Genomic DNA, 18212 nt, shown 5'->3' with positions numbered 1-18212 from the left:
AAAAAAAAAAAAAACCTTTTTTCTGTACCGGTCGGTATTGCCCGAAATTGGCCGGTATGGCCGGTACGCCCGGTATTTAAACCGGTACGAAACGTTAATGTTTCGATACCAGAATGCAACCGGTACGGTACGTATCGGCCGGTACGGCCGGTACCGGTACGATATCGACTTCTTTGCTTTGAAGGCGTGAAAATAAAAATTGTTTCCCGCAGTAAGTAAAAGATAATATTTACAGGAGTAATTATGCGTCACGTGAAAGAGAGTTTGTTTTTCAACTTCTTTGCGTGGAAAACAACCTATAAAAAATGAGTCTTATTTTTGTTAAGTTTTTCTGTTAACTAAAAATAGTTTTCTGTTGATCAAATTTTTTTATGCTACCAAACATAAAAAAATGTGAAAAATTATAAGGTTTTTCAGAAAAATAAACAGAGCATTAATTACATACCGAAAATATAAACTTAGACCCAATAAATAGGAAAGAAAGATATAGAAAAAGCCATTAGAGTTTTTGCTCATATTTTGGGCCTGCGTATTCCCAAAAGTTTATACATGGGCTAACCATAGCAAGAGAAGTACAACCCATTGTTATGGACTAAAAACAAAAGAATGGGCCATAATAGGGAAGAAAAACTTAACCTCAAAAGCATGGGATGAGGTTTAGCAAAGCCCAAAGAAAAAACAAAAGGCCTAGTTTTTATTATATGAGACAGAATGATATATTTAATGAACTTATTTGTAAAGACCACTTCGTTGATAGGCCCACTTTTGAGCTTTACGTAAGTGACCATTATCCCCTATAAGCCCATACAAGGAGAAAAGGGCTAATCGCGTTGGGCATTTACTGAATTGACTTTTTTTTTTGAGAAACCCCTATCAATGGGGAGTATTATTAAGTACTAAAATGAATGTCAAAATTGTAAACATCAATCGTGTCTGGAGAAATAGACTCTATCTAAACATTCAATGGACTAGTTACAGCTCATCTAGCTAGTCTGTGAGCGACAAAATTACCTTGCCTCTTAATATGGCGAAAAGATACATGACTAAAAAAAGAACAAAGAAAAGTAATGTCTTGTAAGCTATGCCCAAACTTAGATTGAGTCATATTGCCACAATTGATTGAGTTAATAATGACTTCTAAATCACCTTCAACTATCAATCTTCGAAAACCCAACTCCTTTGCAAACCAAAGAGCTCGACGCACTGCTAGCACTTCCACCATCTCTACCAAAGCAAGTAGTGGAATCTATTGTGTTAAAGCAGACATAACCAATTCGTCATCATTACGGATTATAATACCAAGGCCAACCTTGTTTTCTTCTGCAAAGAGTGCTCCATCAAAGTTAACATTTCTAAATTGACTAAATAAAATAAAAAGTAAGCATTGTATATTTATATAATGCTTGATTCTCAAAAAAATTTATATAATTATGCTTTTGTTGAAGAGTTAATTTCAGTAATAAAAGTGTTTCGGATGACATAGGTTTGAAATTTCATATATATATATATATATATTCATTCAAGTCATTCTACATAAGCTTTTATTAGTCACAATATTATTGATCTTTCATATGTCTTCGGTATCTATATACCAAATATAAAAGCACATTCTGCATTTCTTAATTTTTAAGTTGTTTTTTGGAAACTCAAAGTTGGATTTGAATTTGTTGGAGAGATAAACACCTTGGAGAGCTTCCTTGAATAATTAATATAACATATAAAGACACACTTAAACCCAAAAGACCTAAGCCTAATGGGTATATGCTCAATTATGTTATATTAACCACTCATTCTTCTTAGCTTTATTCAATGTGGGACTTCACTCACACGTGTAACCCAACAATCTCCCCCTCACGTGTGAGTCTCTGTCATTCTGTGGGCTTCAAGACTTCTCTGTGGGCCATGAATAAGTCCTACTCGCTCCCCCTTGCCTAATGGGCTTTTCACTTCATCAGCACGTCATCCATGGGTCTCTCGTACGCCATCAATGGGAATCACGTGTCAACCCCGCACGCACATCCATGGAAACCCCGCACGTCCATGTCCATGGGAACCTCACACCTCATCATTGTCTACCACCATTGGCAATAATACTCCTTTGTTGGGCTTTTTCCAAGATCGTTTGTGTGAGCTTTATGGGCTTGCTTGGTGTAATATACCATCCCTGCTCTAACTGCGAAAGGGACCTGTCTTGCTCCATTTGCGAAAGGGTTTCAAGTACACACACCCCGTTCCTACTCCAACTATGAAAGGAACCTCGATAGCCTTTCCACCTTTGCCCCACACTACCATGGGCTCTAATACCACTTGTTGGGGAGATAAACACCTTGGGGAGTTTTTTTGAATAATTAATATAACATATAGAGACACACTTAAACACAAAAGTCCTAAGCCCAATGGGTATGTGCTCAATTATGTTATATTAACCACTCATTCTTCTCATCTTTATTCAATGTGGGACTTCACTCACACGTGTAACCCAACAATCTCTCCCTCATGTGTGAGTCTTTGCTACTCTGTAGGCTTCAAGACCTCTCTGTGGGCCATGAACAAGGCCTACTCACTCCCCCTTGGCTAATGGGCTTTTCACTTCATTAACGCATCATCTATGGGTCTCTCGTACGCCATCCATGGGAATCACGTGTCAACCCCACACGCATATCCATGGGAACCCCGCACGTCCATGTCCATGGGAACCTCGCATCACATCATTATTTAGCACCATTAGCAATATTCCTTTGTTAGGCGCCTTTTTTTTTTTTTTTTTTTTTTCTCTAGGATCTTTGTGTGTGGGTCATTTAGGCTTTTCTCTATCCCCACTGGGTAAGGACCATGAACACCTCACCACTTTCGCCACACACCACCATGGGCTCTGATACCACTTATTGGGGATATAAACACCTTGGGAAGCTTCCTTGAATAATTAATATAACATATAGAGACACACTTAAATCCAAAAGGCCTAAGCTCAATAGGTATGTGCTCAATTATGTTATATTAACCACTCATTCTTCTCATCTTTATTCAATGTGAGACTTCACTCACACATGTAACCCAATAGAATTTGAGTTCTAAATCAATATATTTGAAATGTCATGATTTCAAATCCATTGATTTTAGGTATCATTTCAAATCTAAGGATTTTAAAGGTTTAAAATTTTTGATCGATTTATCAAATCTAAATCCTTAATCTTTTTCAAAGCATCCAAACAAGATATTTGGATTTTAATACTCAAATCCAAATCCGCATGTCCAAATCCTACCACCCAAACGCACCATTAAGTCATAAAAAAGCTACCAAAATACCTTTTGGTTGTGTTTGGTACAGGGGAATCCACATTACCCCCATCATCTAAATTCCTTAGAATGTGATGTCTTGCAATCTGAATGCCTTAGAATGTAATTGTTCCTATGTTTGGGTTATCCATAGCAATTTAAATGAATTATTTATTTTTCTCATACTATCATTAGATTTATAAACCCAATATCAATTTTTTTAATCTTCCTCTAAATAAATAATAACAAACAAAATATAAACTACTATAAATTAAGACAAATTTATTAAAATTATAGTCTAACATTTCAAAATGACATGTATAATACAAAATAACTATTTAAATTCTTGTTCTTTATGAAAATCACAACATCATGTTCTGTTAATAAAAATAAATATTTTATTTTATTTTAGCAAATAACCAGTCCCAAATAGGAGATATAAATATTTTATTTTAATTTAGAATTTATATTGTTGTGGCGGGAGAGATAAAAATAAAGGAATAGATATTGATGATTTGTTTTATGTTTTATTTCCAATTTTTTTTAATAAGTATGCTTTATCTCCATTGGTTAAATGATATGTGAAAAATGGTAAAATTGTCAATTTATAAAAAATGTAATTTTTTTAAGCTTGGGAATCTGGATATCCACCTATTTCAGAGAGAATCTACATTCCTAAAAGAAGGGGGTTATGTGGGAATCTAGATACTCTTGGCATCTAATTCGTTTGTGTGATTTGCAACCAAACATAGGAATCTTTCAACATTCCTAGAAATCCTAAAACATTACCCCATACCAAATGCTACCTTAAATAATTCCAAATGAGTTAAAATTTAAAAGAGGATTGTTTTATAGGTAAGTAAAATAGGGTTCATTGTACCTTAAATGAGAGTATGGAAATTACTATACAACTTCAAAAAAAAAAAAATTTAAAAATTGCAAAATTTATGAATGGGCTAATCAAAATAAAACATATTGATAAAATTTCAAATGTGTGTTTTTATATACACACTTATGTGCATACATATATATATATTCCAGGTAGACTAGGTGCAACTTTTGGAAATATTACACCTCTTAATTTTTTTATTAGATGTGTATTATGGCAAATTTACTACTATTAGATTACATTTTTTTTTTCTTATAATTATATGAAAGTAACATTTTAAGATAATCAAAGATTAATAAAAATCTCATATATAAAATGCCTAAATTTTAAATTTTTTGTTTTAAAATTATACACAAAACATGAGTTCATTTATCAAAATAATAAATAATATCTGATTAAGATTAATACTAAATTTGATTCACGTCATCACGTGTTAAAGATAATGAAAATGTGCAATTCAAAAATAGGATTTTTAAATTTTAATTCAATTAAAATCTATTGAGTGGTATAACATTCATAAAGAGTTACACTTTTTTTTTTTCTTGAGAATCATAAAGTTGCACTAGTGTAACTTATTCCTATCACCATATACATATAAAGGTTCTCTATGTAAAGCATATGCTATATATTATCATTATTAGCTTAAAAAAAAAAATTCAAATAAACTATAATTAAACATATTTTTTTTTGAATAATTTCTTATAAATTATAAGACATTTGATACAGAGTAAGACTTAGGTACAATATTTAAATGCTATTTCATAGGTTCTCCTTTTAAGATTCTGTTATGTAGATTTTTTCTCATAAGATGGAAATGTATTTTTAATTAAATAATCACACAGTTGAATCTTAAGAAAGAAACTTAAGAAACAGCACCTAAAGTACTGTAACTAAATTTTTTCAATTGATACATTACATGAGAGTTGTGAAAATATATGATAATCGATCATTTAGCAATTGTTGTCAAAGTATTTACAATAAAATAATAATGCTAGGTCTTATAAGCTATAATAATGCTACGTCAAGTAACCATCTTTTCTCTACGGCATGTGGTAACACGCTCCTTGCGCCAACTAAACCTTAACTTTTAGACGATTTCAATTAAAACCATTAACTTTTTTATCGTTTCAATTCATGTCTTCAATGAGTCACCACTTATTAAAAATATTAGAAATTCACATAAGTTATAACTAAAATCTATCTAAAAGAATATTTCATATGGAACTATAAGACCCATGACTATATGCGAGTTGTGAAATTATTTATTAAGTAGTCATTCAGTTATTAATTATCAACAAAATATTTACAATAAAATTAAATATTATATAAGCTAATGTTGAATTATATCAATATATATATATATATATACTATAAAAGTGGTATCCTATAGGATCTACACACTTTGATTGTACTAAGCGGAGGCCCTCTCCTTTTTTATGATCTTATGTCATGTTGAGCAATATAAGCACGTAATTAAAAATAAGTATCGCAGATGCTCAAAGTAAAATTCTATTACCAAAATTCTAAAAAAATTTTAAAATTATTACTTCAATCAAAAGTCTACTACCAAGTATTTCTAAAAATTAAAAATAAATTATATTATTTTAAGAATCTAACTTTTTTTAATAATAAAAGTTAGGTCTTACACGTTGTGATATAATTTCATTATATGACTAATTAGTCGTTAACCCGTGCTATACACAGAAACCTACTTATTTGTGAAGTAGACTAAAATAATTTTATAAAATCTTAAATTGATTAAAAAACTACACCATTGCATGATTTGTTATTGTATGACTTCAATTTGTGTTACAATTTGATAAAAAAATTATTGTTTGAACGTGCAATGGCTTACAAAAAATTTGTCAGACAATTTCAAATACTAAAAAAAATAACTAAAAAATTTAGATATTAAAACTTCTGAAAGACCAAAAAATATTAAAGAATCAGATAATTCACTGCTTAAAAATTATTGAAATAAAACAAAATATATATGACTAAACACTAGAGAAATATTAAAGCAAGATGGGTTACATTCAAAAAATAATTTCAATTATTGCAAGTTTTTTTATCTTTTAAAAAACGGTTAAAGAGAGTTTGGTGGTTCATGTATGAAAATTACTTTTTAAAAAATACATGAAATGCCATAAAATAATTTTTTTTTTTAACAAAGTAGAGGAAAAGAAAATAACATAAGAAGAGTTCATACCTCTACTCGGCTTTTTTTTAAAAAATATTGGGGTTTGCATTGCTTTTATAGTGTTCATGATTAATTTCGCAAATTTTGAGATAAATTATCAACGTTTGAGTTTATGTTCAAGTTGGACTACTTAGAGAGATAGAATTTCACTTCTTGTTAAGTTTGAATTAAATAAAAATAATTTTGTTTTTAAAAAATGATGAGTTTGAGTTTAAGTTGGACTTGTTAGAGAGATAGACTTTCACTTTTTATTAAATTTGGACTAAACAAAAATAATTTTATTTAAATAAAATGATAATTTTATTTAAATATTGTACTGACGTGGTTTGTTTAAAAAAGATAATGAGTTTGAGTTTAAGTTGGACTTAGTAGAGAGATACAGTTTCACTCTTTGTTAAGTTTGGACTAAACAAAAATAATTTTATTTAAATAAAATGATAATTTTATTCAAATATTGTACTATCGTAGAAAATTGTGAGAGTTTCAGATGTTTCGGTTATATATATATATATATATTATTTAAATATTGTGCTGACGTAGGTTGTTTAAAAAAATGATAAGTTTGTGTCTAAGTTAAACTTGTTAGAGAGATAGAGTTTCATTCCTTGTTAAGTTTAGACTAAACAAAAATAATTTTATTTAAATAAAATAATAATTTTATTTAAATATTGTGCTGATGTGGAAAATTGTGAGAGTTTCAGATGTTTCAATTATATATATATTTCCTTGTTAAGTTTAGACTAAACAAAAATAATTTTATTTAAATAAAATAATAATTTTATTTAAATATTGTGCTGATGTGGAAAATTGTGAGAGTTTCAGATGTTTCAATTATATATATATATATATATGTATGTATGTATGTATGTATGTATTAGTGCTACGTCCATAATATTTTTACAACATTTTCACAACAAATCATAGGTGCTTAATTGTTATTAGTTTTATTTATTTTTTTGAGAAAGTTATAAGTTCAAATTTGAACCTACCACTAGAATTGCTTTTTTGCCTGAACAATAACAATCAGTAACAGCCTGTCATTTAGAATTTATTTTGAAAATGTTTTGAACATAGTATATCTCTTAAAATTATTAACATATTTTATTTTAAATAAAAATATATTACCAAATTCTTAAAAAAAATTAAAATACTACTTGTAGGGTCTCGATTTTCAGACTAAGCCCAAAAATGAATGGGATCTAGGCCCAATGAACCCAATACAATGAATTTGTATAGAGCGGGCCAAAGAGCTAGGCTTTAGTGAGGGGTAACAGTTAAAATGGGTTTTTATGTTGATCAAACAGAAATGAGCTATGTTTATCAGAGGAAGTTTGTCCTTGGCACAATCCGAGGAGCTCTACTCCTGTATATATGTTGGGTGACAATGGTTACAGGAGTTCTTGGGATCGCCATAATGATTTCTCTCCCTTTTTCCAGCCCCCTTTCTACGGTGGGTTTCTCTTCTTATATAGTCATCTTTAAACGATCTTGACCTTCCACCCGTTGATCATCCAAGCTTATACTTGAGTGCCTGTCCTATCAGGCGTCCTCTCTGGCATTCTGTGAGTTGCGATAACCGAGGTAGCACTGTTCAGGAGTCATTTCTTCATCAATGGAGCCAGAACATTAGTTGTGGGCATTTAATGCGAAGGTGACAGTTTCTCCGTGAATTGCTCCACCACCATGCTCCCATGACTAGTTCATTGTACTTGTCCTTCCTTTTGGAATGCTCTAGGAGGTTGCCTTAGGTGGCGTGCCGCTCTTCCCTTCTATAATATTGGTTGACCTAGGACAGGATTATCCTCGGCTATGCTCCTCAGCACTTTGGGCTTTCTTTGTTTGTCCTCGAACATTTCTTCCTCCTCGGCGTGGGCCTTGGACTCATTATGAAATGGGTCGGGGTTGCCAAATTCTCTGGCCCCACACTACTCTAATAAATCTCAATTATTTAAAATTTTAAGAAATTTAAAACATACTTTATTTATTCAAACTATTTTATGCCTATTATAATTTTTTTTTTTTTGTTTTGGTTTTAGTAAAAAATTGGTATTACACCTTGTGTTTTCACCATTGTTATTTTATTTTTATTATTTATTTTATTATTTAAATATTTTCTTAGATTGCATATTGTTTTTGATTAATCCATGAATCAAACAAGCATAATACTAATTTTACATGAAAGGAGGACTTGGGTCTTTTTTTATTTGGATAGCAGAGGCCAAAGGACATGGATCATTATTAGGGGTGTTCACGGGTTGGCCTGGGTCGGGTCAGTGCCCAACCTGGACTCGACCTGACACACTCGGGTTGGAGAAATCATAACCCATAACCGTCCTGGGTGGAGCTTCGGATCGGCCGAATCGGGTCTTGTCGGTTATCGGGTGCGTATCAGTCCGTTTCGAGTTCACTATCGGGGGTTGAAATCTCGCTGAATTTTGGCTGAAATCTCGCCAGAGAGAGATAGATCTAGCCAATATTCCTTCATATCCTTTGAGATCTCTCTATATTTGTTGAGATCTAGTTGAGATCTCATTATTTCAACGGAGTTTGAGTTTAGACTTACTGGTTTTTCACCAGAAGTCGAGATTTGTGACTGGAAGAGATATAGGCATCGAGTGGGTCGAGTTCTTTGGTTTCTCAGGTAGTTAAACCGCGACTCGAACCGATCGTATTGGGTCTTCACTCCGGCGACTCGTAGTCGACCAAACCACCGCTTAGATTGTGCGGTTATCGGGTTAGAGATCGTCAGGCCGGTCGAGTTTGTCGGGCAGAGCGGGTGCTGGACAGCCCTACTCATTATAGTAAAATTAGTATAAATTACACCTTAAAGTTTGTGGGTTTTTGGATTTTATATCCTGGAGTTTCAAAATTTGTATTTTGCCTCTTGAAATTATATTTCATTTGCATCAAATAACTCCTCCATCCATATTTTTCCCTAATTTCCATATAAACTTTTCATGCATGTTTTGTTTGTCCAATAAAATAATGCCATGTGGCATAATGAAAATTACGTGTCATTATTTTATTAAACAAATTAAACATCCACGACAACTTTATGTAGCACTTAACGAAAAATATGGACATAGTTGTTGTTGATGGAAACAAAATATAATTTCAGTATTTTATTGTTTGATTTCTATTGTATAAATGAAATTTTTAATTTAATTTATATATATGATACTTGTATAATACAACTATATAAGCATTCTTATCAAACAAGTAAACCATTTAATATACATGTATAAGTATAAGACCAATGCTAGTTCCAATTAACATTGAGTGATAGGACGCAGGGGAAGTACTATTCGGATAAGGAGTATACAGATCATCTATCTTTCAAAGAGATATGTTACGTACAACAAATTATAAGTGGTTAGTTGTTATTGTTTCTAATTTGAACTTATTACTAAAATTACTTTTCTACCCCACCAATAATAACTCATAACAACCTGTTACATAAAATTTGTTATGAAAATATTGTAAAAATGTTGCAGACACAGCATTTCTCATCTCTCAAAATCCAACTACTTTTCTTTAGGTAGAAGATGCTACAATATTTCAAACTAATTTAAAGAAAAAAATCTCAAAGAATCTTCCTTTTTTTTCCTTGGACATGGCAGAAGAAAATTACATATTTGTGGATAAGTGATAAACTTTGTTGAGGTTTCTTAAGGAAGTCAAATTTAAAGCTATTTCAAATTTATTTAAATAAAAAAATCTCAAAGAATCTTCCTTTTTTTTTCCTTGGACATAGAAGAAGAAAATTATATATTTGTGGATAAGTGATAAACTTTATTGAGGTTTCTTATGGAGTCATGTTTGGAAACAAAGAAGTTGGTGCAATGAAAGTTCCACAACTTAACAATGGTTGACTGACACATACGTACATTAACATACAGTAGTATCAGTCTTTGTTGAACAACCTCGAAGTGAATTAGTTGAATAGCACCATTTATATACTATATACAAAGAATCCAAGTTCCAAAGGCACCCATTTCCAACTTGATGAAGCAAAGTCATTCTCTTCACTTTCACAGAAATTATCTAACAACCCACGATAGCAACTCCATTAAAGACTGCTGATTTGTTTGTTTTTCTTTCTTAAAGAGATAAACCAATTGTTTGTAGTGCAAATCTACAAGTTGTTCTTTGACAGTTACTTAGGACCCATATGGATTTGGCTATGTATGGCTAACATCGATAGTCCACGTCATGAGGATGACACAGATAGAATTAGGCAAGCAATATTAATGCCCTAAGATTGTAAGACACGGAACTAGAACAGTCTACACGGTACGCCAAACTTTCCAACTCAAGTTTACATAAAATTCAACATCAAAATTATGGGCGAAAACGTGGAGTGTGTGTGTGTTTCCTATCAAAAAAATGACTCACCACCTGCAGAAAGAGAACAGGAGTGAGTGTGTGTGTGTTCCCTCCACAAAAACAAAACTACTTGCAATTAATAGAAAGATAATAACATTTCACAACCTGCTGCGTGAAAAACATGAAAAATTGATAGTCTTTTTTTATTTTATTTTAAATCTCTAGAGGATTTGAAAGGCACCATGGGATTAAGATTTCCAAGATTTAGTCAAGGTTTAGAAATTAGCACAAAACCCCACCACTTAGCAATCGTTTTTTTTTTCTTTTTTGGGTGCTATTATATGATTTTCCATGCGTTGGTTATTGATTATTCAAATTTAACCTCTAAAAAATAAATTAACAAACTTTTTTTTTTAAATTTGATAATTAGAATCTTTATATTTGTATATTAAGAGCAAAAAGTTAGTTATGATTTCAGAAAATATCAAAAATACCCATAATCTAATTAGATAATCTTTATTCTTTAAAAAAAAAAAATTGGGTTAAAATTATAATTCAACAAAATTAAAAAAAAAAAAAATTACTAGAGAAAATTTTTTCCTAAAAATTATAAAAATACCCATAATCTAATTAGATAATCTTTATTCTTTAAAAAAAAAAAATTGGGTTAAAATTATAATTCAACAAAATTAAAAAAAAAAAAAAATTACTAGAGAAAATTTTTTCCTAAAAATTAGCATTCTCTATTTAAATATATTTCAAACATGTTTGATACAATATTTTTTTCGAGAGGTACTATGTCTATAAAATTTTCATAACAAATCGTATGTGGTTAGTTGTTATTAGTTCAAATTTGAACCTAACACTAAAATTACTTTTTTGCTCCAACAATAACAACCAGTAATAACCTGCCACTTAAGATTTGTTGTAAAAATGTTGTGAAAATGTTGTGAATATATTATTTTTTTCCCCTAAAAACTAGCAAACACTAAACCAACAATTTACTCCATTTCAAATCCTAAATTTTAGTTTTTTTAAAAAAAAAATTTTTTTTCTACAAGATAGAAATTCTACTCTAGCATAATCTAGTGTGGCGCGTTTAGAACAATATAATGTTTTAGGATTCCTAGGAATGTTTAAAGATTCTCATATTTGGTTGCAAATCACACTAGGGAATCAAATGTTAGGGGAATTTGTATTCCCCCTTTAAACCCTCTTAGTAGGAATGTGAATTCCCTTTAAAACATGTGGGTATCTAGATTCTCAAGGTTAAAGGGAATTATATTTTTTATAAATTGACTATTTTAACCATTTTTCCTTATCATTTAAGTAATTAAGATAAAATATAAAACAAATTATCAATATATTTTCTCTTGTCTTATAGACCTAAACATTGTCAGGTTGTTTTGTTATGGATTAAGCTCTTTTAAAAATTATTATCAAGAATAAAGTATTTGAGAATTTAAATAATTATTTTTATATTGTACTTGTCATTTTAAAATGTTAGATTACAGTTTTAATGAATTTCTCATAATTAATAGTTTATATTTTGTTTTTCATTATTTATTTAGAGGAAGACCTTTTTTTTTTTTTTTTTTGAGAAACAAGATCGATCTTTTATTTAAAAAATAGACTAAGGAATGTCAGTTGAAACAAAGTGAAAAATGTCTGGCGGAACATCCTCCATCCAAACTAACAAAGGAAAAGAAGATCCAGCTTCTCTCCTAGCAAAGATATGAGTAACGGAGTTGCCTCACTTTCTAGAATGAGAGAAGAAATAAGTTCTTAAGGAACTCGCAATAGACAATGTGTCTTTAATAATATGGTCGATGCTGGATCGAGGAGAGGAATCAGAAGTGAGTGCCCTATAGACCAATTCTGAATCCTCGTCAAAAATAGGTTGATGTAAGCCAAGTTCAACCACGAATTGAGCTGTCTGTCGTGCTACTAGTGCCTCTAACACAACTACTGAAGATGGTAGGGTGATTTTCTCCGAGAGAGCTGCTAACACTTCACCACTATCTGACCTTACAACCACCCCAATCCCAACTTCGCCCGAATCATCAAAGGTAGCTCCATCATAATTTGTTTTAATCCCACCACAGGTTGGAGGATGCCACTTTGACTCTTTTTAAAGGACTTGGTTGTTTACATTCAAATTTAAAGATAGAATGAGAAAAATAAATTATTCATTTAAAATTCTTAGAAATAAACCATCATCTCACATTCCTAAGAATCTCAAAAGATTCTCAGTGAAACCAAATATAGGAATAGCTACATTCCTAGGCATCAAGATTACAAGGAATCACATTCTTAGGAATTTGGATGCTAAAAGTAATGTGGATTCCCTCATACCAAACGCCACCTAAGTGTATCTATATGTGAAGCTCCCTCTAGGAGACTTGAATTCTAACTCTTGCTCCCACATCCTACAAGCATTTATACTTATTGAGTGACCATTGCACCAAAGATGCACAATGATTAAATTTTAGTTTCTTCAAAGTTTATTCTTGTATAATCTCACTAACAATAGATAAGTTCAAATTGAAAAATTACATTAAACTATAAAAAAAAAATTAAAAAAAAAAAAAACCTCATTACACATTCGGAGTGTGTGTGAAAAATACTCACAAATGGTTTTATTTATTTCCTCGAAATTGGTTCATGATAAATTATTTCCCAATTGAAATTTCTAGGAATAGGATAAAACGTATCCTTAACGATGAAGTATACAACAAAATTTGGGTCCCTTTTAAAGGAATTTAATTCATAGCAACCATTTTAATAATAAAGAATTTAATGGGTTTGTACAGATTTTTGTTGAGAACGCGGCTCTTGGTTTCTTGGATTAAGTCTGGCGACTCGTGCCCACAATTGGCACAATTTCCCTTCGCTGACTCACGTTGCTGCTTGCTTGTGCACTAGGCTGGGTGTTTCCTCTTTCATACTTGGGAATCAAGTGAGATTTGGATTCTTCTAGAAGTTGAAGATTCTCGGAAATGCTCACATGAGGCTTTAACACTTGGAGACTTGTTCTCCGTTCATTATTAGCTCAGCCTTGTGCTCATGCTTACGTTTTTACATATGTCAGTTTGTTCACACACAATCCACACCATATTTTACTTCGTTCCCCAAAATCTCCATTAGTCACCTTGTTTTATCATGCAATTAACGAGGTTATTAGTGTCATTCTGAAATGTCAACTTCATAAAAAAAAAAGTCACACTCTTCAACTAACAAAAATTTACTGAAAATAAAAAACCAGCCAACTCTATAAATATGAATTGCCCATAGACTAGTTAAGTTTCATTCGGTTCTTTGTGTCAAACAAAAGCTACTTTTATTTTTCACACCAAAAATCCTGAAACCTTTTCAAACGTAACTTGATTTCTCCAAAAACCCAGTTTGTGTTTTTTTTCTGAGCCATGATGAAGAGAGAGAGAGAGTTTGATCATAGTGTAACCGTGGCAAACTGCTTGATGCTACTCTCTCGTGGGAGTGAAATTGAAGCTTTCTCCAACTCTCCTAGCCGTGTTTTTGAATGCAAAACATGTAACCGGCAATTCCCATCGTTTCAAGCACTGGGTGGTCACCGGGCAAGCCACAAGAAGCCGAGGTTGATGGGAGGAGAGCATGGAAGCCTTGATTCCCAGTCACAAGGCTCACCACCCAAGCCCAAAACACACGAGTGCTCAGTCTGTGGCCTTGAGTTTGCAATAGGTCAGGCTTTGGGGGGTCACATGAGGAGGCATAGGGCAGCCTTGAATGAAAGCCAAGTCCCTTTGAATCTTACGGAAAACATGCAAGGTCCTCTAAGTTTCACTTCCTCACAAGGCTCGGCGACTAGTCCTCTAAGTTTCGCTTCCTCACAAGGCTTGTCTACTATTAATAATCGACGAGCCTTGTGTCTGGATCTGAACTTGACTCCTTTTGAGAATGACTTGGTGATTCTGAAGCTGAAGCCAGCACCCATGGTTGATTGTTATTTGTAATCATCAGTTAAGCTAGCTTAATTATGTAGTCATGATCAATGTCTTTTTTTTTTCTTTTCTTTTTTTTTGATACGGAATGATCAATGTTTTATGCATTCTGTAGTTTACAATCTATACCTTTGTTAATTTATACAGAATAATCACACATCTATATTTACATATATAATTTAGTCCAATTTTTAGAAATTAGTATATATATTTAAATTTGAGACAGAGAGAAGGAAGGCTGCCAAGTGTGATTTACCCTAGAAAACACACACAAGAGCGATTGTAATACTTTGATGCAATACCCAGGTGCTAATATATTAGAAGTGTGCTGAAATTTTATTACAAGAAAATATATTTGGATCATTCTATAACAACAAATAATGGTTGATTTCTCAGTGTTAATTATCATCTATGTATCATATGGTATATTATGAATTATTACAAATACCTTTTTTTTTTATGAGAAAATATTACAACTACTTGATCAATGATAAAAATAATAATTAGAAAATAAAAGAAAAGCTTGATTGGTTGGTCTGTGGGTCAATAATAATAAAAAAAATTTAAGTAAATTAGTTAAGTACAAAATGTATGACTATAGTTTTCTTCAAGAAGAGAAAACAATCACTTCTTGCTTTAACTAATTGAAATATCATTTTCATTTCAATTTAATCTGTCCAATGTGATCTAAAAAGATTGTGCAGTGTCGTTCTCGGGCTAATACTTTGATATTATCTCATACTATCAAAATGTCAATTCAAAATTTTGAATTAAAATATGACAATGTGTTTTACATATATATATATATATATATAATATTTCGATAGTAATAAGGTGGATTTAAACCATGGTTTTCCTTAGAATTTTACAATTTACCGAGTTGAGATTATCATTAATCACCCAATTAAAGTGTCATGGAAAACAAAACTATATATATTACATATAGCTTCTTGTTGTAGTCGATATCAATACTTCAATATAAAAACCAGGCCATTTAAAATTTTCCAGGTCATGGTGGTCCATAAGAAAACTGAGTTTGAGTCTCCAAATCACAGTGCCGTGTGGTTCATAATACTGACTTGCCAAAATAAATAAATAAATAAATAAATGAAGAAGAAGAAGAAGAAGAAATCGTATGGTACATGTTTCAGTCAGTATCATAAAAGCTAGCGTAGACTATTTGATCTACTATAGGTGTAGTAAGCCCGAAGCACAAGTTTGTCATGTCCCATCCATTTGTGTCTCACAAGTAATAATTGTGCGTGTTGGGCACAAGCTTTGTCATGTCTCACACAATTATATAGAAACTTCCCACCAATTGATCAGGATCAATGTGTTTTTGTTGTTATTGTTTTTTAAAAATAATATGGTGTTAGACTAAATCAACTATAAATTACATCCAGTACGGGTATGAACGAATAAAGGAATTTGCTAGTTTTTTTTTTCCAAGAATTAGACAATGACTGCTATTCTTGGCTGTGGCTAAACCCATGCCTGCCTTGACATTCATAAATATATTTGAGTAGCATATTTTTTTGGCTAACTAGCTGAGTTTACTTGCCTCATAAGATAATATAAATCGATAATTTAATCACTATTGACATTGCTTTGGTACTATGAGAACATAAATAACAACATAATTGTCTTTATCACTATCATCAATCACTTATATCCTCAGCCTCACCGTCTGCAGGTTCGTCATTGATTACTGAACGCAAAGGGCGGATATATATATATATATATATACACATTTAAGATTGATAAATTAAATATTGCTAGTGGGTGAACAAGCTTAGCTCAAATCAAATAATCGAGTCTAAAGTCAAATTATTGGCTTGTGTCCAAAACTGCTAAACCACTTCTTAAATTCATTTAAAATATAGACAAAGGTTTTGCTCAAATAATTTACACAAAAAGTCACAAATTATTAAGTATTATTAATCAACCAAAAATAAATAAATAAATAAAAGTATTTCCTTGTTATTTCTTAATTAATGCTTTGTCAAAATTTTCCTCCATTGTTATTGTTATAACGTTACTATAAACGAGCACCACTTTACATGATCAACAATTTTTTTCTCTTTTATTTTTGGTCCTAGCTAGCCAGATTGGTAAACATAAATATATGCAACAATTTAAAGTTATTTGCACGCTACAACTTAGGCATTAATTAGTGCGAGACTGTACAATATTTTTTTTTAGAAGAAGACTGTACAATATGTTGTTCAAAGTTCAAACAGTTTTTTTTTTTTTTTTATAAGCAAAGTTCAAACAGTTAGGCCGTAGAGATACACAGGTAGCTAGGTTATATAAACAGTTGGTGCAACCGATTGTCGTATTTTTGACTAAATTCTGCTAACAACCATAGGTACCAGTTTGGACTTTATCTGAAGCATACTTTGCTTCTTCTTCTTCCTTTTTTTTTTTTTTTTTTTTTTTTTTTTTTTTTTTTTTTTTTTTTTTTTTTGTTTTTGTTCTTATCACATTCTTTGCTTCTTAGTCAAGCTAAAAACAGAGTTGACTTTCTTAATTTCTGCCATTAGATTTTACACTAGTTGAGAATTCGTAACTGGTAGCAGTATTCAAATTGAATTGAACAAACAGTAATTTAGAACACAGAAGCATACGAATTCACAGATGTATATATATGTGTGTGTGTGTGTGTGTCTACTATTTATGTACAAGCTTGGAAACTAATGGTTAGAAAGACTTAGAAGTAATATATATGGCATTGAATGAAAATCAAGTTATAAATTTTTTTTTTTTTTTTGCTTCTGTTTTTTCTTTTTTCTTTAAGGGATTTTTTTTATTTATAGGTACATACAACCATTGGAATATCGGTATTTGGAAAATTTATTAAAAATCGATCTTAGGTGCTATATAAATTTCCCTGGTACAAAACCCTAATAATGAAGTAAAAAATTTAGATTTCTTTGTGGTGAGCCGTGAAACCCTAGTAGGTTAAACACTTGTAGTTAGATCGTCCAATCACGTATATTCTTCTATTTTTGGTATTGTGTTTGTTACGATTTTGTTTGGATCATTATCCGTGAGTTGTATATTGCACATCAAAATGTATAAATATTGTTCGGCATCCACGTTAATTCCTGCAAAAACTTCTATATTTTATTTTATATAAAAAACTTACTTTTTATATTTTACACAACCACTTTTCAAAAACACTCACATTATAAAAAACTTACTTTTTATATTTTATACAACCACTTTTCAAAAACACTCACATTAAATTGTTTATTTTATACTATATTTCATTAAAATATTTTTTTATAAATATTATATTAGTTACTCAAATCATCTCTCTATGCATATACAAATAAAAAAAATATTAAAAACTAGATTTGCACATGAATAATAATTGTGTAATTATTTACACGTATGGTTATCGTAAAAAAAAATGTAAATATACATATTTATAGATGGATTGAAGTAGGTAGCTTTGAAGTTAAATTTGTAAATTTGACACAATTTTTCTATAATATATATACATGTATGAGTGCTCTAAGGTACTGCCCGTATTCAT

At 31.0% G+C, this 18212-nt stretch overlaps 1 protein-coding gene across 1 annotated transcript; it reads left to right on the top strand.

Annotated features, from left to right (window-relative positions):
- The first annotated feature begins 13986 nt into the window (after positions 1 to 13986).
- Positions 13987 to 14849, top strand: LOC112016444 (zinc finger protein ZAT12). The gene has a single exon (XM_024049009.2). It carries the CDS (start codon positions 14117 to 14119, stop codon positions 14681 to 14683), a length of 567 nt encoding a protein of 188 aa, XP_023904777.1. The 5' UTR covers positions 13987 to 14116; the 3' UTR covers positions 14684 to 14849.
- The last annotated feature ends 3363 nt before the right edge of the window (positions 14850 to 18212 follow it).

The sequence above is a fragment of the Quercus suber genome, unplaced genomic scaffold, assembly GCF_002906115.3.
Source record: "Quercus suber isolate HL8 unplaced genomic scaffold, Cork oak 2.0 scaffold_433, whole genome shotgun sequence".
Lineage (NCBI taxonomy): Eukaryota > Viridiplantae > Streptophyta > Magnoliopsida > Fagales > Fagaceae > Quercus > Quercus suber.
The sequence above is the reverse complement of the archived record's forward strand: the minus strand, read 5'-3'. Positions and strand labels throughout refer to the sequence as shown.